This window comes from Pollachius pollachius (genome assembly GCF_949987615.1).
Source record: "Pollachius pollachius genome assembly, chromosome: 1".
Taxonomy (NCBI): domain Eukaryota; kingdom Metazoa; phylum Chordata; class Actinopteri; order Gadiformes; family Gadidae; genus Pollachius; species Pollachius pollachius.
Window position 1 is genome coordinate 12,187,237 of NC_136934.1, and position 23,726 is coordinate 12,210,962.

A 23,726-nucleotide genomic window follows, 5' to 3' on the forward strand; every position below is an offset into this window, starting at 1 on the left:
AGAACGCTGTAGACATATTCTGTGTCATCTTTTGGACCGATATTAGCTGTCACTCTCTCTAAGTGTTTTTTGTTTGTTATTGACAGGCTCACATTATAGAAAGGCCCCCTTCAGAGATATACTACTTTTGTATCGCTCGATCCGTTGGGTATTGTGTTGCTCCAGGAAAAGTTTTGCTCTGAAGTCTTGTTGTTGCAGGATATTTCACCATTGTAATCACATCTCAACTTTCATTCAACCATATATTTTAGATAACACTAAGCTAGGATTTCTGTTGTCCAACACAACAAACTCTCCTCTCTCAAGCTTACGCTTCCACCGTTTACCGAGAGAACAACTAAGCTCTCGGAAGACTTGCCCTTGAGCCAGACTCGGTTGGACACAATAACAAACAGACCGAATCAAGCAAAAGGGAAGAAATATGATATTATTTCTCTGTAGGAACCCTAGCCATAATGATAGAATATAATTGAAGCATGTCGGTGGCAAAAAGAATCCATTAGAACCTAAGTGATCTGAGGAAACGGGGTCCAGGTTGAAAAATTCAGAAGTTTTCCTTTAAGCATGGAAAATGATGTGCCATGAAATCCATTGAATCTCAATTAATTTCACACTATCGGTTTCCTTGGCTTAACAGATTTAGCAGATGGATTCCATTTTCCCTCAAGGCTGTGTAGCCAGGCGGGCGACCCATTATCGCACACTCATATGGCCAAGCCAGGCCACTCACACATATTTTATTTGATGTTTGAAGATCTTTTACTTGACACTTGAATGATCCATATGGTTGAGTTTTATCAAGGTTCAGGATTAGACTAATGCTGTGGCCCTGGGCTCCCAAATAATTCTGCTATGAGAAATACTCTCTGGGGCTGTGTTAAAAAAAAAAAGGATGGCTTAGTAACACAAAATAAGATAATTTATTCTAGAAAGTTTTGCATACTTGGTTTGAATAGACCTCGGATTCGGCTAAAACCAGAGATTTCTCGACTATATTAATTATAAGAAATATGTGTTTTGTGGTACTTTGCTATTTAATTATATTCCTTAACAAGAGGTTGCAGATAACCTTTCTTTATATTTGCAATGTTGTGTTCAGGAATCAGCATACAGTGAATATCCTATTCCCTGGAGATAACACAGAGTGACTGTGATGCATTTTCTGCTGATTCAGCTTCTGTGCTCATCCTCTATCCTCAATCACGGTTGGTAATATGGAGTGTAATCAGCAGACCCTTCCTTTACTCTTCCTCATCATATATATACAGCCCATCAAGACAAACTTCAAACTATTCATAATCTCTGGCTAAGTTTGTGTTTAAACAGGGAAGAAGAACTCAAGTGCGGAAAGTAAAAACTCAGCCTTTCCCTTGATGATTTCTTTCACGTTCCCTTGGATACTGCGGCAGCTTGATAAGCCAACGAAAGCCCTGCGGGTGGATCTAGACATTCTGTTATGTAAAACAAAGGAGAGGAAGAAAAAGCATGGACGGGCACGCACTCGATGATGTCCATGGCTGCCGGCACGGGAGCTTCCTCTCTGGGGGGATCCATCAGGCTCCTCTCCTCGCCACCATCTCCCCTGGGAGCCCCTTCCTCTTCCTCCTTTAAAAACAGGGTGGAGAACACAGGCAAAATAACAATGCGTCTTGAGTGCCACAGCTGGTTGGGACACAGGCGGTGACAACAAACAGACAGTCAGAGGGGAAGCCCCCCAAGGAGTGCATGTGCAGCTACCGCCCCCTGGTGGAGTGTGTCTCTCTCTCTCTCTCTCTCTCTCTCTCTCTCTCTCTCTCTCTCTCTCTCTCTCTCTCTCTCTCTCTCTCTCTCTCTCTCTCTCTCTCTCTCTCTCTCTCTCTCTCTCTCTCTCTCTCTCTCTCTCTCTCTCTCTCTCTCTCTCTCTCCAGACAGACGCTGAGCCGCGAGTGGGCAAGGGTTTGACATTTCCATTCTTTCAGGAGTAGGTGTTTCTTAATGAGAAGGTTACAGACCTCTTCCTCAAACTCCGAGCCACTGTCCTCGCTGTCTGAGCGAGGTGCAACTTCGTATCTGCCGGAAGGAAGAAAGATAGGGTCACAAAAAGGATTTCAACAAGCAAAACCTTGATGCCCTAAAACGCAGATTGCATAGAACATCATTTCCATGATCCTTGACCCTTGACAGTTACATACATCTATCAAAAAAGAATCAGTCTCATGCAACATGTATTAAATAAATCTAGCTGGCTAGATTGACCATTTTCAAGCAGTTACTCTCTTGATAATACCAAACTAATATTTTTTAAGAAGATTCTCAATTTATTGTTTTTTTAAAGCTTTTTCTTCTGGCACTGGCTGGCAACTTTCCCTTTATAATGGCTGTCCCCGAGAATAGGGAGCGAGCCATCAGTGCATCAATGCTTATTGATGGATACAGCCCAGGCCAGCCATAAACGACGCGCAGGAAAAAGGATGCAAGCTCCCATCCGTGCTAGATAGGAAGACGCAAGCACCCATCCGCGAGAGATAAAAAGGACGTGAGATGAAATGCCCACAAAGGTGTCGACAATGCCTCCGTATCTATCAATTCACATGGGCCTATCAGGTTGGCTAGTTTCAGAGAGTTGAGAGTTTTGCAAGTGCTGCGGCCGATTGTTTCAATTTCAAGTGCATTGCAGAGGGCTCAACACCGCTCATGGCAGAACCACCTAACTCGATTCGTTTCATCTAAGTTTCAACAAACTAAAGTTCTGTGAAAATTTCACATTGGTAAAGCCAGCCTAAAACTATGTTAGAACCAAGCAGTGACCATTACTGCTTGTTTGTTGAGCCCAGGCAGAAGCGACCACAATATAGTTTATTTAGTGGACTGTAGGTGGCTTGTGGGGGCTGGATGCAGATAGACCCATCTACATTTTAAGTCAACAGGAACATTTTTGATTTAATCTTGTCATACAAAACCAATACATGTTTCCTCTGTTCTGTGCTTACTCTGTCTCCATAGGATGTATTTTGCGAGGTCCCGTTTGACAGTTATATTCCATAAAAATGTTATGGCCATAGACTTATTGCAAGAGGCAGCTATTCAATTCCCCCCCTCAATGAGCCAGATATGGATGGTTCATGCAGCTGGTTGAAAAGATCTCAGACAACGTAGCGCAATCGACACCCTCAGGATGTTCAAGTGAAACCCGATGGGTGCCGTCACAGGCGCTACGTCCATCTTTTCTTTACAGGCTAGCCTGAAAAAAGAGTACCATCCTCATCTTCAGTGCTTCAGACACATGTCTCAGTGATGGAATTAACCAAACTCACTTCTATATTTAAAAAGCTAAACAACTTTTAGTGATGAAGACCACAATAAAGCACATGTTTAGTGTATAGCGGATGGAAAATTACCCAGGGTTCATCTCTAGCCAGGCTTCCAGCTGGCTTGATTTCGGAGCTTCTGTTCCCTGCAAAACTTTGCCAGTCTCTGTTTGAATTACTTTGACAGGTAGCTCGCTCATTTGGCTGCTTTCGTCCATGGGCTGCGAGACACACAGAAAAGAACAGAGACATTTGACAAACCTTTGATGCAGATCCCCAAACTCATGTGAATGTTGGTTGATTTCATCTGATAACTGGTTGACACATTTCTGACACATCATCCAGACACACATGCATAGAGAAAAGACACATAGGCAGACAAAACTACTCCAACTTCACAAAAAAAAAAGCAATAAGTGTGTGTGTGTGTGTGTGTGTGTGTGTTCATGACCACTTTGTTCAAAACTTTGCTCACCTCTCCGTCGGGTCCTATGGCGCTGGTGCCTTCACCACCTCCGTCGGGCTTCTGGGTGCAGTACAACCAATCAGAGAACACGCAAGAGACAACATGAACAATACAGCACACACATTACATGTCTAGGATAACGCAGGAAAACGTAGGGCTAAGGCAAAACCGTGGCAAACCCAGCCTTAGTGTTGTGCCCAGTGCAGGCAAGCTCTGCACGGCTTGCTCCAACCCCCCCCCCCTCCATATCCGGGGGGTGTAGGACCAGAGCCTGCAGGATCACAAGGGGTCCCCATCACCCTTAAGATGGTCTGTTGAAGCTGCTACGGTCATGCAAACGCCTTCACTGCCACGCAACACGAACAGAACCGGCTTAGACTGAGATTCTTCCCCCAAGTTTCAGGAACATCAATGCCAACCAAGTGCCTGAAAATCTCAGTGTAACTCTCTGACATTACCGGTACCTGACAGACATTGGACATCGGAAACTGTCACTTCTTCGTTAATTTCACGGTTTACATTCTGCGCTAGCATACCATTGCTTTATATTTATTAATGCTTTGCCATTTATTTGAATCACATTGTATCTTTTATCTTTTTATCTTACATTGCACTTCTTCTACGGCACTGTCACTTTTTCATTTTACTATATACTTTTGAATCTCGAAACTTGTGTTTCTCCGTTGGCACACAGAGGCCCCTGAAGACATTTTTCTGTGGCGCATTCCTCAAAGGTTAAGAATAGGGATGGTGTGAGTCATCGATCAACCGTCGGTGACGTGCATCCACCATCTTTTTGTCCCTCGATCTTTCTTTTCTCTTCACAAAGGCTTTGCATGTCACAACGACTCAATTTATTCAACGTAGGGCCTATTTCTATAAGCAAAATAAGCCTAAATCTCCACGGCGGGACCTCTATGTCAGCAGACTGCGTCCCAGACTGTCCCCAGACCATATGGTTGAATATGGTTGTTTTATCTGCATAATACGGCAGAGCAAATAGCAATCGCTAGACCACTTAATTTGGTGGGTTGTGTTACTTTATTTTATTCTTCCAGGAATCAGGCTACTACTTTTGTATTCTGTGTCGTTTAGCCGAGGTAACAGCAGCATACCAATAAGTATACGGCGGTATACTTCCTATATCCGCTTTATCGATATTTTGTCCCACCCCTAGTAAGGACATGATGGATAAACTAAACGGTTTTCAGCTTAGTCTATCCGGAGATCAGCTACTTAAATCGACGCGAGGCTTCCTCGCCACTCCTCTGACAATGGCGTCACCATTTGTGGGTGTTCCCGTGGACCTCGGCGCACTTATTGTACAGGGGTCTCTCCGGAGACAGAGGGTTTTTCAGGACAGAACCGATCCCTTGGTATTTTCTGATGATATTCTTCATGAGAGATACAGATTCTCATCAGAGGGTATTTGTTATTTGATCGTCCTTGTTGGACTGTATGTAGGCAATGCTACACAAAGAAGCCGTGCACTTACTGTTGCGCAGTGTGTCTGTGTTTGACGGCTATTTTTTGCCAGCACACCTCCCTAGCCTTATTACAGGCAACCATGTTTCCCTTGACTGTAATTTCTTTTTTGAACTCCTCATATGAATTCATGATGATGACTTGCTCATCCTGTGTGAAATAGACTGCTCTAGCTCTATCCATTGTGCATAAGGGTGAGTCAAATGACGCGATAAACGCCCCTTTTATGTGAACGCGCATCGAACCTAAAGCGGAAAACCTGGCTCGACTAATTTAATCTAAAGTGAGCATCGTGGTACCATTTAACTCTGATTGCGAGTTGTGTCTCTGTCAAGCCAGGCTTTCCCAAGAAAGCCTGGGTATGTTCAGCGAGGTTCGCAGTATACCCCACTGGGGCGTAACATAAACAAACATGCAATTATCCATAACTAAGAGCATTGGCCCTAGTCCTGATTAACAGGAGGACTGTAGATGACAACACCTCTAAAATAGATGACGATAAAGAGAAACAGAAGTTGGTGATGCTATTTGAAAGTGACTTTAACCAGCTGCGTCTTCTTTGCTCTGCTGCTCCCTATTTTATTGCTGACTTGGGGAAAATAAATAATGTCAGCCAGCCGAGTTAATACATCGCCTTGTTCCACCAACTGCTGTGTACATCCTGGTAGCATCACCCTCCAACATAAACCACCCTGGCCTTTGGCAGATAACAAAATATAAGGGAAAGCACAGCAATAATATAATAGAAAAGCAAACATACATGCACACATAGCACACACGCACACACACACACGAAAACCCCCCCCCCCACACACACACACACACACACCCGCCCACACACACACAAAAACCCACCCACCAGCCCACCCAATCACACACACACACAAACCTACCCACACACATACAAACACCCACCCACCAACCCACCCAATCACACACACAAACACACACACACACACACACACACACACACACTAACACATCCCATCATTATATCGCTACCAGGTGCTGCCCTGCTGACCTTCCTCTTCTTCTTCTTCTTCTTGCCCTTTGCAGCCTGCGCGGCCTTGTGTTCGTACACCAGGTTGGTGAGGTTGGCCACGTACTCGTCCGTCTGCTGCAGCAGGTAGGCCAGCCGCTTGTCCTTCTTCTGGTCGATGAGCTTCCTGTAGCCCTCCTCATCCTCAGCCTAGGTGGTGGAGGGATAATGGGAGGGGATGGATGGATGGATGGATGGGGGTTATTGAGAGATAATAGCTTTATAAGACAACAGGGCCATGAGGGAGCAAGCCAGAGTAGAGTCAACAAGGGTTAATGGGGGGATTGCCATGCTGGGGAGGGAGGGGTGGTCGTCAATACTAAGGTGGGGGCGATTTTACGACCGAAGGGTGTATCGTGGTTCGATAATATGATGCCGGTGTGCCGATCAATAGAGTCAAAAAATGGTTATCGAGTTATAAGCGCTTGTGACATTTTTTGGAAACTGATCTTGAGTCTGGCTTACCCCCTGCTGCGGACACTTGAGCCTACGGAATTTGATCTAACCTCAGCCAATCAGGGAGAGTGCTCGAGGTCAAGGCACGAGCCTGTTATAGGGAAGGCACTCAAATGGCTGCTTGTGCTAGCACCACGAATTGGCACACGATTAATGTCGGAATACTTCAATTCGGTGTGTCGGATAAGGCCAGATTTAGCATACATGGAACATTTTATTTGTTGACTTTAAATTTTCCATTCCTCAAACATGCCTATAAGACTCATAAAGGATTTGTAAAAAATAAAAAAAAGTGATGTGCAGATGAATGTTTCCACCCTATCGCAGAAGAGTGTAGCAGCTTATGGCACAATGGAAGAGATAATGCACAGGGTGTGCATTATCCATTTCAGTTACATGGGTTTGGTGGTTGATGAAGAATAACAATATGACACGAACAACAACAAAAGACAACTTGACTTTTCTGATAAAGTATTTGGGAAGCCTGTCGCTTGTTTTGGCTACTGCTTTGTCAAAATAACCATCACATTTATTCTCATTGTCTTTGTTGTTGTTTTTGTCATATTCATATTAATCTTGCTCCAGGGACTCGCGGAATTGAGACAGCTCATTCGCAGTAAGAGAACCGTGATAAAGCATAAATTCACAACCCTCTCCGGGCCTGGTGTGCGTATGCTTAATGCTTAGAAAAGTTGAAGCGTGTGAACTTTTGTGAGTTTTTTTCCCCCCCCTGTTGTCATGAAATCGGGACTTCAGATGAATTTTTCCTGATGTTACGTGCACAGCTGCGCAGAGTAAGTAGGCAGGCTCTGGTGTTGAAAAGGATCAGACACACACATACACACAGTGTATCCGAGGAGAGCCTAGTTTATCTTTCAGAATCAGCATCTTCAGATCAATGCTTTCACAGGGAGCAAAGAACTTCAATTAATTTAACAGAGTAAAAGAAAAGTCCACATGAAAATCTATCAAACAGGGTGAATACTTTTTAAAGATTTGGTCGCATATTCTTCCAAAATGAAATCCGATACTGCCTCCGAAAATTTGGTGAGCATTTGCTTGAACACAAATAACTTTTGTTTTGGGTTTTTTTCAGTCTCTGAGCCATAAGTTTATGTTTAATGTAATTTTATTTTTCAGTCGGTGCCACTTTCCAAATGCATCAGCGAATATATATATATTTTTTTCTGATTACTGATTATTGGATTTTATGTATTAAGTATACGTAATCATACTTATTTATTACTTATTCAAAATCATCACTCTTCACTATTATGGCAACTGAAATCAATAGATCAACAATCAACATATTTTGTTGGTGCTGATTCATTTCGCTGGGTGCTCCTACATTTCTGCTTGTGCTCCTCACATGCTGAAGCCGGGAGCAGACATTCAACACAACACAAACGGGTCGTACCATGAGTCTCCTCATCCTCTCCTTCTCAATCCGCTCCTTCTCCTTATTCTGCTCCCGCTCTGTGTTCGTGTGCCAGGTGGCGATGGCTTTGGTCAGCTTCAGGACCTTGCCTGAGACAGAGCGGTGGTACTCTTTAAAGTCCTTCGCATGCTGCAGGATGCTGTTCAAGTACTCCTGGAGAGACAAAAGAAAATCGTCATTGTTCATTTTCAAAATCAAAACAAACAGCTTTTATGAGAAAGAATAAAGGTCGGCTTTTACATCAGGAACGACTTCCATTTTTCTGATGATGATTGAATGATTAAAAGTTTGTGGGAAATTATTTATTATCATTCAAACTACAGCCAATTTTCCCCAGTGACAAACCTATCAAATATAACAGATTTTAATTTTAATGGATATTTGTTTAGTTTATTAGCATTTGAGTGATTCCACAAATAGGTGTTTACAAGCTGCAAATTCACACGCATCGCATGTGGTCGGAAGGATAGCTGCTAATATGCTAAAACTATTGGTTCCTGTCAAAGACGCGGTGACGCAAGACCAACCGATTATTTTTCACCGAAGACTAAAACTAAAGTAATGAGTCTTCTGCAAACGACACTATGAAGAAATGGATGATAACGGTGCAAACAACAAAAACAACCTCGAAACAGTACCCTCTGACAGAGACGGGTAATTGGAAGTTGTTGAATGTATTTTTGAGAAAAGGTGACAGATGCTTTCAATACGTTTATGAAACTAAAAGGTAATTGGAAGAAAATTCTCGCTCATGTTCGCCAATTACTCCCCAGGCACCATTGAATGTTCACAGAAGCTTTGTCTTGTTATTTCAACTCCAAACCGTCGCTCCCTTTTCTTCCCCTCTTCCCTTTTACCAAATTTCCCTTGAATGATATACTATGTTAATCTATTCTGACTCGGACTGGAACATATCCATTATTTAGCAGCGTGTCTCTTTCAGAGAAAAGAGAGAACGGTTTTGATTACTGGGAAAATATCAAAACCTGAGCAAAGGCTTTTATGCTAAAAGTTGTATGCACTTTTGTTTGGAGAGGCTCTAAGCTTTGACAACTCTAATAGCCCTCCACCCACCCCCCCGTTTTCCACACGGTAATTGTTTGGTTTAAATCCGGTATATCAGTAACGACAATAAGAACCACTAGACAACGGATTATCCCCCATTGTGGCCCGATAACTCCAAAAACTCAGGATTATCCGCCTTAAATATGCATGTGCTTGCTACTCTAATTACTCGGCACTCTATTCTGTTGTTTTTCAAACAAAAAAAAACACCGAAATACATCAGTTGAAGGTTAAATATCTGAAATGAGCAAATGCCCAAATGAAGAAGGCTGTGAGTGACAGTGGCCATGACAGTGGTGCCACGCCCTGTCGGAGCGAGGCCGCGTCACCTGGTGCTTCTGCCGGCGCTTCCTCTCCTGCTCGATCTTCTGCTGCTTCTCCAGCTTCTCCGTCATGCGCGCCTCCCTCAGCGTCTGCCGCTTGCTGCGCTTGTACGCCTTGGAGTTGAGCGCCGTCTCCAGCGTGGTGTCCCGGCGCACGCTGCCCACCACCTCCTGCCTCAGCTGGGGGGCGGGGGGGGGGCAGAGACATCATTCAGCACATGGGCGCCGGGATTCGAGGGATGGAAGTTTATTTTTTGTATACGAATATAGAGATCAAGGTTGACCTTTGTTTTACCATCACAGCACTATAACTACAGGATGGTGAAATAATATAAAAATGATTAATATGGGTAGTCAAAATCCAAACACAGAATTTGAATATATATATTTATACAAAGCCTTATTAATATTAATAGCTTCAGTCATTCAAGGTGAACTAAGTGGACTTTGAAATCAGGATTCATTCGTTGTGCATCTCTTGTCCTCAAGCCAAGCCGCTGGGCTCAGTCCCCAGTGTCTTTGATATCAGAGTAACAGGCACACAATCCTAACATCAGCCTTCCCTGTCAGAGTGTTGGAGCATGGCAACAGTTTGACCAGAGGGCAACAGCCGTGCCAATCTCAGGGAATTAAACCAAAATGCCGCGTAACATTAATATAACCCCATAATTCCCTTCTGGGGGAATGAAAAGACACGTCTCTGCTCAGGGGCCAAGGGAGTGAAGGCTTTGAGGCATCACCATCTCATCCTAACAGCTGCATACCAAACAGCGTTCTCTTTCAATAAGAGGAAGTGACTATGTTACGCATTGGCTCTTGACAGTTCATAAAGCATAGAACATATTTCATATTTTCCCTGGGTGAAGCTTGAAAATATTTTAAGATATCAAACAGCAATGCGATTTAAATGTTAAATTTGCAGATCCACGATTTTTATGTTTGTTGTTAAACATTGCTTTTTCTCTTTATCCCGACAATATGAAAACACTAAACCCATAGCAAATACAATTCATCATATGAGTTACCAAGTGCATCAAAACAATGATCAAAGATCCAGATTTACCCAGAACGATTTAAACCCTGACTTTAGCAAGGAAAATGATGGGTAGACCTCCCCAAGGCATTCATAGATTGAACAAATAGATGAGGAAATTGAATCAGGTGTGTGGTTGTTATGAGGTTAACATCCCAAAGGAAAGAAATCATTTTCATTACCACTGTATAAATCACACAAGGTGAACGAAATTGCTGTCAATAAATGAACAAGCAATTCAAGCAATGTACTGGGAAAAAATAGGATTGTTTGTGATGTGCAAAGCCATTTTTCAGCTAGTTTGAGGAAAAATACTTTTTTGATAAATTTCTCTCTACCCCCGCAGGTTAGACACGATATTTTATTGTTTTTCATAGTTTGTTTGCCATTTGTTGAGCAGTTTCCTGCCTACGAATAAGCTTTGATAAATGTTGGAGCTTGACTCAAACCCTTAGACAACCCTGATTTGTGTGGCAGAGAAAAGCGGAGGGAGACATTGTCTTCATCCATTATTCAACAAATATTCGATAATCCGGCCTGTAACGCACAGCGTGGTAACGACAACAATTGACCAAATTTAACTGGACAAAAATACATATATCTTTCATATTATTTTACTGGCTGATGAATTTCATGATAAAATCCGAATATACATTATGAACATGTTTGCCACTGCCCAGGCCCTAAAGTGTACAGGCACGCCTCCCTCCGGAGGGGTGAGTCCGGGTAACGCGCGGCGCTGGTTGAGTACCTGGCGCTGGAAGTTGAGGAGGCGGAGAGCCTTGAGCTCCACGGTGGCCTTGGTGCGGAGGTCAGGAGGCAGGGACCCTGGAAGACTCTCCAGCTCCTGGATGCGGTGGGCGATCCGCGCCTGGAGCCTGCCAAGAATACGACAAAGGAAAAGCCCATTGTTCAACCATGCTGACCGTGGCAAGGCACAAGCCCCACTGTGTGTGTGTGTGTGTGTGTGTGTGTGTGTGTGTGTGTGTGTGTGTGTGTGTATTTGCAGCTTTGAAAAGGTATGTGTGTTTGATGGAAGATTTAGTTTGCTGGTCCACTGCCTCATTCATCAATATACAATTCAGTGCAATTCGGTGCGAAGTCTGCCATTAAGTATTAACCACTGAAAAAAAACCCATTTATTACTTCTAAATACTGAACACTGATGAATAATCAAGCCTCTGGCAAATGATTAAATTAACATTTTAACGTTTGGCACTTTAGATTAGCAATTCGGTGACTGAACAAGGCCATTATGCTGAATTAATCTGCAGTGTTGCACAATTACTAAACTACTCTTATACAACTTATTCCAAATGTTAGCATGGCACCAGAGGCCAGGATCAAGATGGACTGTGGATAAATGAGGAGCTTCAGAAACAATTAGTTGGGGCCTGAAACAAATGTGTGCAGATGGAATGGGAAACCATTTCAATACATGCATGGATGTTTCTATTGATATAATTAATTCTAATTCACAACCTGGTCACCCAAGGTTCCTCAGATGGCCTTAAATTTCTAAGAGAGATGAAGTGCCTCAACTTTCACACTCGATGGTCTGTCTGAGGCGTGAATATAGGGATCGATTGGGTATGCAAGGTTAAGGGAGGTGGCCGACTTTTACAGGTCCCAGAACACAGAGAACATTGGGTTGCATTAAAGCGTAGGAGAGAGAGACACCATCAAAATAGGCGGTCAAAGGATGTCAATAGCTATCAAGGTTACATGCCCTTCATTAAACCCGTTTCGACATTTTGTGGCCGGAAAAAACAAAATAAGCATTTTGGAACATGTATTTTAACAGTTTAGTAGGCAGAACTATTATCTAGTTTTTGATAACCAATAAAGAGCCAGTGAACCTGCTCTTGCAGCCTGAATTTGAACACTAGGAAGGAGGGGTGCGTCTTACGATCCACGGCCACTTCATGATACTTTTTTAGTACCATCGATGTGGATGAGTGCAGTTTCTCCCAGCACTGTATGGTTAAGGCCGCCTTAACAACAGCAGGGCCCCGCCTTGACTACCAATGTATAAAAAATATATATATATAAAAAAAAAAAATTATATAAATATTTTTTATTTATTATGCAATAACAAAGTGCAAAACTCTCGTAGGGAAAGAAAACATACTTTCATCAAGTACAAAAAATAAAGATAAATAATGCATCTGTAAAACTATTGAAAACAATAGTCGTGCCATAAAGGCGGCATCAGGTGGTTGTACATATTATTGCGAACTGAAAGCGCTCCTCACTCCTTGGCCACCTTGATGATCACCTTGACGATTTTTTGGTGAAACCGCATAAGTCTTGTGCATTTCGGCCGACCGTCCAGACGGAGCCGGCGAATCCGGGGCCCGAAACCGCACATTTCTGAAACCATGTCCGAGGGTGCTTTCAAATCTATCCGGACCTATGCGGTTTCGTGTTAGGATTCGTGTGGATGCCTGAAACGCAAACGATGACGTCATAAGCCCCCCAACAGCTGCACTTTCAGAGTTGCGTTGAATTTTTTATTTATTTTTAAATTTGTATTCATTATGTAGCTTTAAATACAGCGCCTTGATAAATTTAATTACTAACTGTACATTAAAACGTATTTCTGCTCAATTTAAAAGGTTGAATCTCCTCGTGACTGAATGTTTGCATACAGCGCGTGCAGGCTGTATGCGCGCAGGCTTGATGCGCTCCACTTTTTTCTGTGGAGAACCAGCGCCTTCAATATTTACTACAGCGTTTCTACAGCTCGATGCGGTTTCGCAATGAATCCGTCTTTACGGAGATATTCCCGAACCGCATAAAAAGAAACTGGATCGTTTTCGCCCGTTTCGGCTCCGTGTGGACGGGGCCTAAGACATTTTCTGGGGGAAGCACTGGAGTGTAATAATGAGTGTCGTTGTATATGAAATGAGCCATACACCGTGGCGTTATTCTGAGAAGCTTAACCCTCCCTTGGTAACAGACATCACAATAAGCCGCTGCTCAGACAGAGCTCCACACATCCACAGGATTTTACTCATAGATTAATATGTTGACGATCATATAACACGTATTACCACATTCAAAGCAACAGCAAAAAATACACATTTTCAAAAAGGATTTGCTTTGAGAAAATTAACGAGGTTCTTCCAATGACACCTGATCACTTGAGCCAATACTAATTGAATTAGGATAATATCCAGAGTTTAGTGCAATCTGCCTTTATGTACTGAATGTATTGTAGATGATAGTGGTGCTAGAAAACAAGTTAAAAACTAACCTGGAAAATATGATGAATATGTGAACCTTACTAAATATTTGAACTTTAAAAAGGGGCCGTAGATAAGATTGAAGAACTATAATTTGAGTGTCCTTTGTTCAAAATGTTCAGGCCGTCCATCAGCTATTAGTGAGTGTAATCTGCTGTGAGAATGACTGGCCCTTCAATGGAAAACACAAACCAGCGGGCCAGTCACCTGTGGCGCATGTTCAATGAATATTGCCAAGCCAAGCAAAAGGAAGGTTCCTCACCTGAACTCTCTCTCCTGAAGGATCCCCACCGGGTCCAGGCCCTGGGGCTTCTGCACCGGAGTGACGCGGTTCTGCTTCTGCTGCAGCTGGATCATGGGAAACCCTTGCTGCCCGGGCCCCTGGGGACCCGCCATGCCCCCGGGCAAGGGCCCCTGGGGGAGTGACGCGGGCTGGCCGTGCACAGGGAGCCCCCTCCCAGTGGCCGAGGGGAGGTGTTTCTGTGGGCTGTTTGGATTCTCCCCACTCTGCCCTGGAAAACCAAAAGATAGGGCGTGGTCGATGTTCAGTAGATAGCCGGGGGCCTGTGGAGTCTGTTAGGGCGCACTCACGCTAGGCCATCTGTACCGTGCCCAAGTCCCTTTCACACTTGTACCGTGCTCAAGTCTAGATCGTTTGGCTAGTGTGAGCACGCCAACCGTACTCAAGTACAGTTCAAATCCGTGGCCTGAGCACACTTCAGAGAGGTGTGCTCAGGCCACGGTACAGATGCTAATGAGCCGACACGCGCACACGCATGGCTACGCAACCTGAGCTGGATGACGTATAGTCCATGCGACCCTTCTTTCCCATTAAACAATAAACATGACGGCAAGCGGTTCACGTTGGTGCGATAGTGAAGTTGAGTTTTGGATCAAAAATACCCCGTTCGTCGCGACGCGGGCTTTCTTGGTTCACTGGAGAAGGCGGGTCTAGACCTCTTTAGAATAATTTGCACACTCCCGAATGTTTTTCTTTTTTTATGAATGCAGACACACGTCTCAGTGTAGGCTACAAACACGACCAACTATTTACAAGTGCAAAAACGCCAACATATTCTTTATTTTGCTGACCACTTGTTTTTTTATCCTTACAAAAGCCTCGCAAGGACTCCTCTGCGTCTCTCTCGTAGATCGCACCATCTTTCAACGTCTTTGTTTAATACGACTGCATCACCTTCTCTCACATGATCAACAGCTCGCTTATTTCACTTTCTCTCAAGTTAGAAGTTAACTGCTCATGATCATATCGCTGCGTTGTCTCTGTGGAGACAGCGCAGTAACAACACCACTACCCAAGCCCCCCCCCCTGGAACCGCGGAGCCGTCGCATTTACAACAGAATTAAACCCAATAAACCACCAATGTGTGCAGGGTCCGGGAGGGTAAATCAGGGTTCTAGCTCAAGCAGGCAATTTACCTCGGGGAGTGTAAACGCGTGGACCATGCCGCGAAAAAGGCGTGCATAAAACGGCCTATTTGGCAGTGTAAAAACGCTCAGTGAGAGAGGGCTGTATCTGAGTAGAACGGCTCCAAATAAGCGACAAAGTCGGTAAAGTGTCAACTGTGTTCTCTGTGTTGTTCTACTAAGCAGCTGACGCTTGGTGGTGACGTATTACGACGTGATGACGGATATACAAGAGGCAACCGTACTCAAGCCCAGTTGAGATTGCCTAGTGTGAGCACAGGCCAGCGCACAGCAGGGGGGGGGACTTGGGCATTGTACAGATGGCCTAGTGTGAGGGCACCCTTAGGCTACTAAAGAGAGGCTGATCAAATTTAATTCCAATTTTTTTTCTCATACATACATTTACAAATAAATGCAAGTTTATTCATGACTTCTGGACATGGTAAGCCTTTAAAAATCAATTTGTAGTAACAATTGCAAGTGACAAACAATTATTATAAGATTTGTCCAGAGACCCCCTGATATTGCTGTGGAGGCTTTTAAAGGGGTCCATCCACCCTCGCCCGACCCGACCCCCTCCCCCCCCCCCCCCCTCAGGCAAGTAGAGAGGAAAATGGATCGGCCTTTCACAGCAGTTTCCCATTTAGGCCGGTAACTCCCACATGGCCCTGAGGTGAGGCACTGGGTTAAAGGAGCCAAGAGGACAAGTGATGGACCTGCATGCAATATAGCCCGTCTGGTGTGGGTTTGTGGGCCATTAGTGTCAGGCCATGTTCACACTGTGGTAGGATTAATGTGCTAAATGCGTTTTGACCTTGCGATCCCACTGGGCCATCATTTTCAAAGCACGGAAATCCGTTGAGGCTGTAATAGTGCGTCAGTGGATAAGTCTGAAAACGCAGCATTTGAGTGAGGCCGTGACCATGTATATCAATTAACTAAAGGTTGCTTTGAATAAAAGGGTCTGCTAAACCGCTTCATCCAGTTCGAAAAAAAGAAAGAAAATGTTAAAGTTGGTAAATATGCCAATATGAATAGGAACGTTTTGACATAAGTAGCGTTTTGACATTCATCTGGCATAGAGTTAGATGCCTTGAAAGGACTTCACTAAAATATATGCAGGTTAGGTTTCACGGCAACTCCTTGAGAACTCAAATATCCAATACATAACTTGGAAACTTTATTTTAACCTTTAACTTTGATAAAAGAGGTTGATTGACCGTAGCACTATAATTTAGTCTTTTGAAGCAGAAATACTTTAATCCCAAGTAAGTTTTCGCAAACAAGAAAGTTGTGGATTGGTGATGAAATGCAAAGCATATATATGAAAAAAATATTAACTGTGTATATTATACAATATATATATATATACACAGTATAATTGTAAAATAACTAATCTAAAAAGTACAGGTAAACTGCGGCATAACGCGGGCCAACAAAACGACAACCCCATTATTCCCGGGAGCAGTTGAATCCCAATTTTCAGACAGTGAAGCACTTACGTATTCGCTCATGTTGTCTGGAATGAGCAACTGAGGAGTCCTTTAAATAGTCATGAACCACTAGCCGCATGGGGCGACAGAGACGCCAGAAGAGCTCTGTGATTAATTAATAGTATTCGCTACGCACCCATTAACAAGCTCGGTAGAACAATTCTGACATTACTTCGCCGAAAAACTGTGATTAATACAAAACAACAAAGGGCTTTTAGTCGTGGTAAAATCGGTAGTTGGCTAATTGCATTGATAAATCTTCTTGCAAACTACTTCTTACAAAGGGCGCCGCAGATCTACAGAGCAATGAAGATACAGACGTTTCACTTGCACGTTTTAAAAGGCAATCACCACGCTAATTGAGGCCCAAAGAAATGCCGCATTATATCCAAATTCACGGTATATCGATCCAAAGTATATCGCGGTTTTAGTGTATAGTGAAAAGGAAGAATACCACATACTGACCTTCAGACCAAGACTTGGGTCCTGAGCTCTGACTGTGAGCCTGCATGACCGGAGTGGGGCAGGGGCTTGACTGTGGACCGCTTATTGGAACCAGTGGCATGCCTTTGGAAACATTTATATGCCAGACTGTAAGAATTAAGAACAATCAAATGTAATGTGAATATACTGCATCTGCCTGTCTGTTACTCTTGGGTGTAAAACAGCATGCATGCTAGAGTCAAACCTTTAGTGTGCCAGTGAACAATGCACTCAACATATTTGTTTGTCTTAGTATGTCTTCTGTGTTATTCAACACAGTAAGCTATGCTATCACAGATAGTGTAATTCAGAAACGAATAGTGTGAATTCCGAGGTTTTTGCCTCCAATTTGTGCATGCTAAACTGAGCTCAGTACTCCGAAAGTAACTATGTGAAGGCACTTTGAAGTCATGCTCAAGAGAGGCCGACACGCTGAGAAGGATAGACTATGATTCCTCCACGCTGTTTGAATCATGCTGTGGATGTATGGAGCTCGGTCTAGAAAGTGATACATCTTGACATCATAGAGAGGGTTAAGCTTCTCGGACACTTGTGTATAACCCTGCGGTTCGTGGCGCATTTCATGCATAAAATGGCTCGCTATAATCACTTATACTCACTCAGACAGGTACTCGTATGAAAAAAACGATAAAAAAACCTGTTTAGCTCGCATCCGCACACTAAGACCTTCATACAGTCGCCACTGTAAATGAGGGAAACCTCAGTGTCTCTCGAGTGAAAATAAAGGTTATTGTATTGCATTGTATTGTATAATTAAACATTCTGGGTTCACTAACACTCTAAACTCCATAAGTAGCACGTTGAGAGTGTTGCATGTTGTTACCTGGAGACCTGTTGTAAGGATTAGCAGTGGTCACATGCTGCGGCTGCTGCTGTTGCTGTTGTTGCTGTTGCTGTTGTTGTTGTTGTTGTTGTTGTTGTTGCTGCTGTTGTTGGTGGTGCTGTTGCTGCTGCTGCATTGTGGGTAGGCTCCTCTTCCCCTGAACAGCCAACTGGAGGTTCTCAGGGAGAGGTTGGCCGCGGCCCAGGATCTTATATGCCAAGATCTGGGCTCTTAGCTGCTGCAGCTGCACCGGGCTGAAGGTTGAGGGCCCTCGACTCTGCTGGGCCCCGGCCGCCGCCGCTCCTTGTGGATCCCCGGGAATCATGGGGCTGGACTGGGTCGGAGGCATCTGGGGGGTCGTAGGACCCCCGCTGCTGCCACCACTCCCTCCTCCTCCTCCCCCAGACATGGGGCTGGAGGCGTGGTCATGGACCCCGATGGGTGATGGGTGGGGGGACATGTATCCTACAGTGAACAGGAAGGCGTCACTACAGATCGACCTATCACGTTCAATACATTCATTGTTCATGGCACGGATTTAGGGATACACAAATAAATGAATAGAAGTCCAAATCGCGACCTTTGACACCGTAATTAGCCAATCATGAAAGGTTGTACTTGATTTATAAGAAAAAGAAGAGAAGAATTTTAATTTGTACAACTGTTACCCTGAAATTAAATTTCAAATGGTCACAGCTCAGAAATTACTTCATGATTTTTTTATATATATATATAGTATGCACCCAGATATTCATTTAATCGATAATGGGTTAAACCGCAATGAATAATTTCGGCAATAATAAACCCAATCCTAATTTTTTTCATAATCTTGCAAGCTTTACACGAATTACACTTGCCCCAAGCCCCATACATGTTGTGTTCGGTGCACTCATAATTACCTTGGCTTTGCGGGTCCATGGGACTCTGGGAAGGCCCCATGCCACTGTGGAGAGACCTCATGCTAACACCTTTCATGTGGCCGAAGTGCATTGCGTCAGCCATGGCCTTTTCGTGCATCCCCTCCATGGACTGAAAGGAGGAAGAACATCAAATATTTTCATTTCGGTTTATAAAATTGCGATGACACCCAGAGGCACCGAATGCTCATGACCAGAATCTCAAGTTCACAGAGACTGAAAGATTGCAGGGGTCTCCACAGGGTTACTCGTATTGTTAAAATACTGAGCAGTCTTGAATCTATTTTAGATATTGCAACCAAGAGGAGAAAATGATCCCACCACTTCACACTTTACACACACATCCCAACTTTTAAAGATCTTAACTTTTTGAGTCTGCATACTGAAGGACAAGATGGGAACATTTTGAAAATGTTGAAACAAGTCATCAGCCAACACCTTGAGTGGTAAAATAATGCATTTACTGCCATAAGTGTCAAGGAGTGTGGAGGACATGGTATGGAATTGGAGGGTCCTGCCATTTACTTATATAATTTATGGATATCAAGGAGCTCATTCCAATGTTATCGCTCCAAGGAGAGCACACTTTCCTATTCCCTCAGCACATTTAATATATGGTTCTCTCTCTTGCAATTAATGGTTAAATTTAAGCTTTTGGTGCTTGGGTAAGTGAAACCCTTATTTGACCTAGGGTCCATTCAGCGATTCAGATATGTATTGCTTCTTGCCATCTATGCACTCTGCGATAAAACCAATTTAAGGTGTTATATTGTTAGACTGGTAGTGGAAGAGGTGTTATATTCCCCCAAACACACCGCCTTGGGTGTATTAGAGAGCCCGGTATGAATGCAATGAATTTGAACCTAATACTAATACTGCCAGACCAGACCTCAGTGTGTTTCACATTGTCTCAAACACATAGTTATGCAAAAAGATCTTTCTCTCAAATTCCATATTCATGGGGGAGAAAGTGGACAAGCTGTTTACATAATCTGTAGAGCATGTAGTTCCGGCCTTCCTCAGTACCTCTAACCACGAAGGAAAAATTAGTTTTTCATTCAAATTTACAATCCTCAAAATATAATTAGAGAATTGCTGCGACCATGAATCACCAGATGCAGTACAAATTCACAATATTGGGAGTAACAAACTAGCTAGGAGAAGGGAGAACATACTGGCTATAGCATTGATTTTGAGCACAAATTTCCACTAAGCAGGTTTCCCTTAACTCTGATGATATCTTGGTCATTTTATGACGTTTGTTACATATTTGTTTATTTAGTTTGGTATGTTTGAGAGAAGGGACTTCGCAAAAGAACAAAAACACATGGTATAAAAATGCACGAATTAGCCAAAAGATTTTTCATCATTAGTCCCAGGCAAAGATGTAACAAAGACTCCCTAAAACACATCAAAGCAAAGGCAGAACAGGACATGCGGTTTAAAGATGGGAAAAGGTCCCACAGTTTTTAATGACAGTAAAAGTAGTAACGAAAAATGTACATATAGAACATTGCAAACAAATATAAATAAAGACAGACATAGGAAATCAAGACCTATAGAATGAGAAGGGCATAGCAAAGCAAGCAGCAGCAATAAGAGCGTTTAGTGCCAACCTCTGTATGTATTAATCATCCATTCCCTTAATTGGCTACTGAAAGACCTATAAGTGTTTAGAAGTCTGATGTGATATTGAGTAAAATACCCCTTTCTTGAACCTCTGACAGACCAGGTTGACTGGCAAAAGCCTTTTTCCGCAACAGAATATGCAACCTCCTCTTATAGACACCTAGTGACATGTATTGGTTCTTCTGTTACAAATAGCTCTTATAAGCCAATGTCCATAGGCACATCTTGAAATTTGGCAATCCAGTGGAACAGGAAATGAAATTGAGTGCAACACAAAACTTTAACAGGAACTATGGCTACATCCAAGAACAGGATATGGCAGTTACATAAAAGTTCATAGCTTAATAATGTCTTCGACAATAACATTTTACAATGAATACATCCAGCTCAAATTTTTAATCATGCGTGATAAATAACTAAATAATAAAATGCATGTGTGTGATGCATGACAGCCAAACTGCTTTCAACTACTGTCCCGATATGTTGACAACACCAAGGTTAGTAGGATCAACACATTGCCAAGGAGATGTTGTTGCCATTACCTTGTGCATTGGATGCATGCCATCCTGGGAGTAATCCCCCTGGCCTTGCATGCCGTGAGGTGCACTGGGGGTTCCTGGCCCAGAACTAGGACCCATCATACTGTGGACAGAGCCTGGTGAGGGGTCTGAGCCCGGGCTGGGTCCTAGGTTGGGGCCCGGAGATAAGCCTGCCGCTGGGGATGGGCCGGAACGAGACATGCTACTTGATTGGTCTCCAGGGTTTGACATCTGCTGGAATATTGCAAGGGATAATTGATCACTGAATAGATTAGTCATCCCAGATTTCCATCAATATTTAAAACTCTCTAAAGGGGAGATATTCCTTGTCCCTTAGAGGGCTTTAAGAAGGGAGGAATTATAAAAGGTGTAGCCCTTTCAGGGGTTTACTGTGATCATGGGCTATACAAATGAAACAGACTTGCCTATATTAGCATTCTACAAAAGACACCATACAAACAAGCAAGAGAGGAAGGGACACTTGTTGGACCTCCATTAGAACTAGAGTTTATTGTTTCAAAAGTGATGGAGGCACACCTTCAAATATTCATGTCTTGGCTTATTCCCTTACTGATGATGACTCTTCTTGGCATGTATGGCCTGTGGAAAACAATGTATTAAGTATTGAAAATATTTCAGTATTCGAATACATACATACATCTGTTATACTTTCTACTTTCGGTCAGTTTAGATGTATAGCGCGCGCGCACACACACACACACACACACACACACACACACACACACACACACACCAATTGCGGATAAGTGTAGAAGAAGAAACATGCCGTCAAATCGATCCTATAATGTTATATAAAACAATTAATGTCTAGTTAGTAAGTAATGTTGCACGCAGGGCACAAGATGTACATGTATAAACTCGTAGTCCTTGTTGACATGAGAATGGGAGGTAACCTTGTGAGCAGGGTACAGTATCTGCACAACAATATTTGGATTTCAGCGCGGTGTCCCAGACCTGGAAGCCACCATATATAAATCAACCACCAAAGTGAGGAAGGTCCACCAGACAGCGTCGATATTCAAAAAGGGACTGCGTGGACCTAAACACTCAATACGGCAACTCTAAATTTACTACAACAAAATGCGTAGACACACCACAGGCCCCTTGTTGATTAGTGTTCACTAAGCTTAATATCCGCTAGCTGCTCGCTATTGTTAGCAGTACTCATAATAAGTGCGTCCGAAGTTTACAGAGCACATCGAGTTCAGCCTTTAGCATGCAGCGGAATACGACGGTAGACGCGATTACCTTCAGCCAGAACTACAACAGCACGGGTTAGCAGGATATGTCTTCAAAACGTGACACTACAGTGTAAAGTTTCCTCCCCTCTCAATGTTGTGCTGTCACATAATAAGTCATGTTTTGTGGGCATAACTGATTTGTCAATAGTACAGGAAATTCCTCCCTGCTGTGTAACGATTGGCTGAACGGCGCATCCATCATTTTGCTTTTCTTTTTGGGAGGGGGGGGGGGGGGGGTTGCAATTGCCTTGATGTTGAACTTCACAAGTTGTACATGCATGGTTATTACAAAGTATGGGTTTATTAAAACCCCCTTTTTATTTTGGTTGACAGAATAGCCGTGATATCCGTGCTTGCTTCCTACTCTGTTCCGAAGCTTCATGCGAAACCAAACCCCAAAAATGCATTTGTGCACAGCCAGTTCCAGTGTGGGCGTGATCTATCCATACATACAGACAGACACATAGACAAACAGACAGGCAGACAGGCAGACAGGCAGACAGGCAGACAGGCAGAGTGTGTGTGTCCAACTCAATGAACACACGGCGGCAGCATTGGTCTATCTAGTTTCGCCCTTGCCATGACACCGAGAGATCGTTTCAAAACAAATAGGCATACGTCAGTTATGTTCAGATGGATGGATTGTTCTACACAGCAGCCTAAACTCCGGTTCATCTAATGTGGTAATAAAATTATTATTATTAATTATAATAGTAATTATCATTATTATTATTATCATGATCATGATAATAATTATGTTATTAAATAAGTTATGATAAAGATCTTGTTTTTTGCATTTTTATTCTTAATTGTATAACTATTATAATATAATGCCCTTATATAGGCCTACTATATAATATTCTTACATATGTATTGATATATTTAAATTATTATATTATTATAATGATTACAATAATGGCAGTCATATTATTATTGTTGTTATTTGCGTTCTTTGGATTTCTTCAAATAACCTCACCTTTTACTTCTATCTGTCATTCAATCCATAATAACACACAGAGCTTGTGTAACAAATAGATTTAGACATCATTGATATTGCCTCTACGTTTTGCTCCACATTGTCCAATGTTATAATATACAATATAATATATTTTGTCGGATGCAAGTTATATGAGAGATGACTCTTTGATGAATTCCATGCATAGAGAAACCACCCGAACCGGGATTGGCCAGCACTATTTGAATACCTCACAGATAATAAACAAAGCCCATGCTTCAACTTTGATCTCAACTTCCTCTCCTGAACAATTATGTCCATTCTTATGCATCTGAAATA

The 23,726-nt window shown here is 42.9% G+C and overlaps 1 protein-coding gene across 3 annotated transcripts in view; it reads right to left on the minus strand.

The window, feature by feature from the left end:
* smarca2 (SWI/SNF related BAF chromatin remodeling complex subunit ATPase 2) overlaps window positions 1–22,534 on the minus strand; it is a 59,843-nt gene extending 37,309 nt beyond the window's left edge. For 2 of the 3 annotated variants that reach the window (XM_079740414.1, XM_079740412.1), the window contains exons 1-15: window positions 22,440–22,534; window positions 21,708–21,770; window positions 21,174–21,404; window positions 18,985–19,114; window positions 18,086–18,550; window positions 17,224–17,325; window positions 14,103–14,352; window positions 11,344–11,470; window positions 9,566–9,739; window positions 8,151–8,324; window positions 6,260–6,427; window positions 3,763–3,813; window positions 3,378–3,508; window positions 1,992–2,049; window positions 1,502–1,605 (exon numbers count right to left, since the gene is read on the minus strand). In XM_079740414.1, coding sequence (XP_079596540.1) covers window positions 1,502–1,605; window positions 1,992–2,049; window positions 3,378–3,508; window positions 3,763–3,813; window positions 6,260–6,427; window positions 8,151–8,324; window positions 9,566–9,739; window positions 11,344–11,470; window positions 14,103–14,352; window positions 17,224–17,325; window positions 18,086–18,550; window positions 18,985–19,114; window positions 21,174–21,401 — 2,162 coding nt within the window. In that variant the 5' untranslated portion in view covers window positions 21,402–21,404; window positions 21,708–21,770; window positions 22,440–22,534. The remainder of the gene's footprint in view (window positions 1–1,501; window positions 1,606–1,991; window positions 2,050–3,377; window positions 3,509–3,762; window positions 3,814–6,259; window positions 6,428–8,150; window positions 8,325–9,565; window positions 9,740–11,343; window positions 11,471–14,102; window positions 14,353–17,223; window positions 17,326–18,085; window positions 18,551–18,984; window positions 19,115–21,173; window positions 21,405–21,707; window positions 21,771–22,439) is intronic. The other variant, XM_079740413.1, reaches the window with a different exon arrangement.
* Window positions 22,535–23,726: the final 1,192 nt, after the last annotated feature.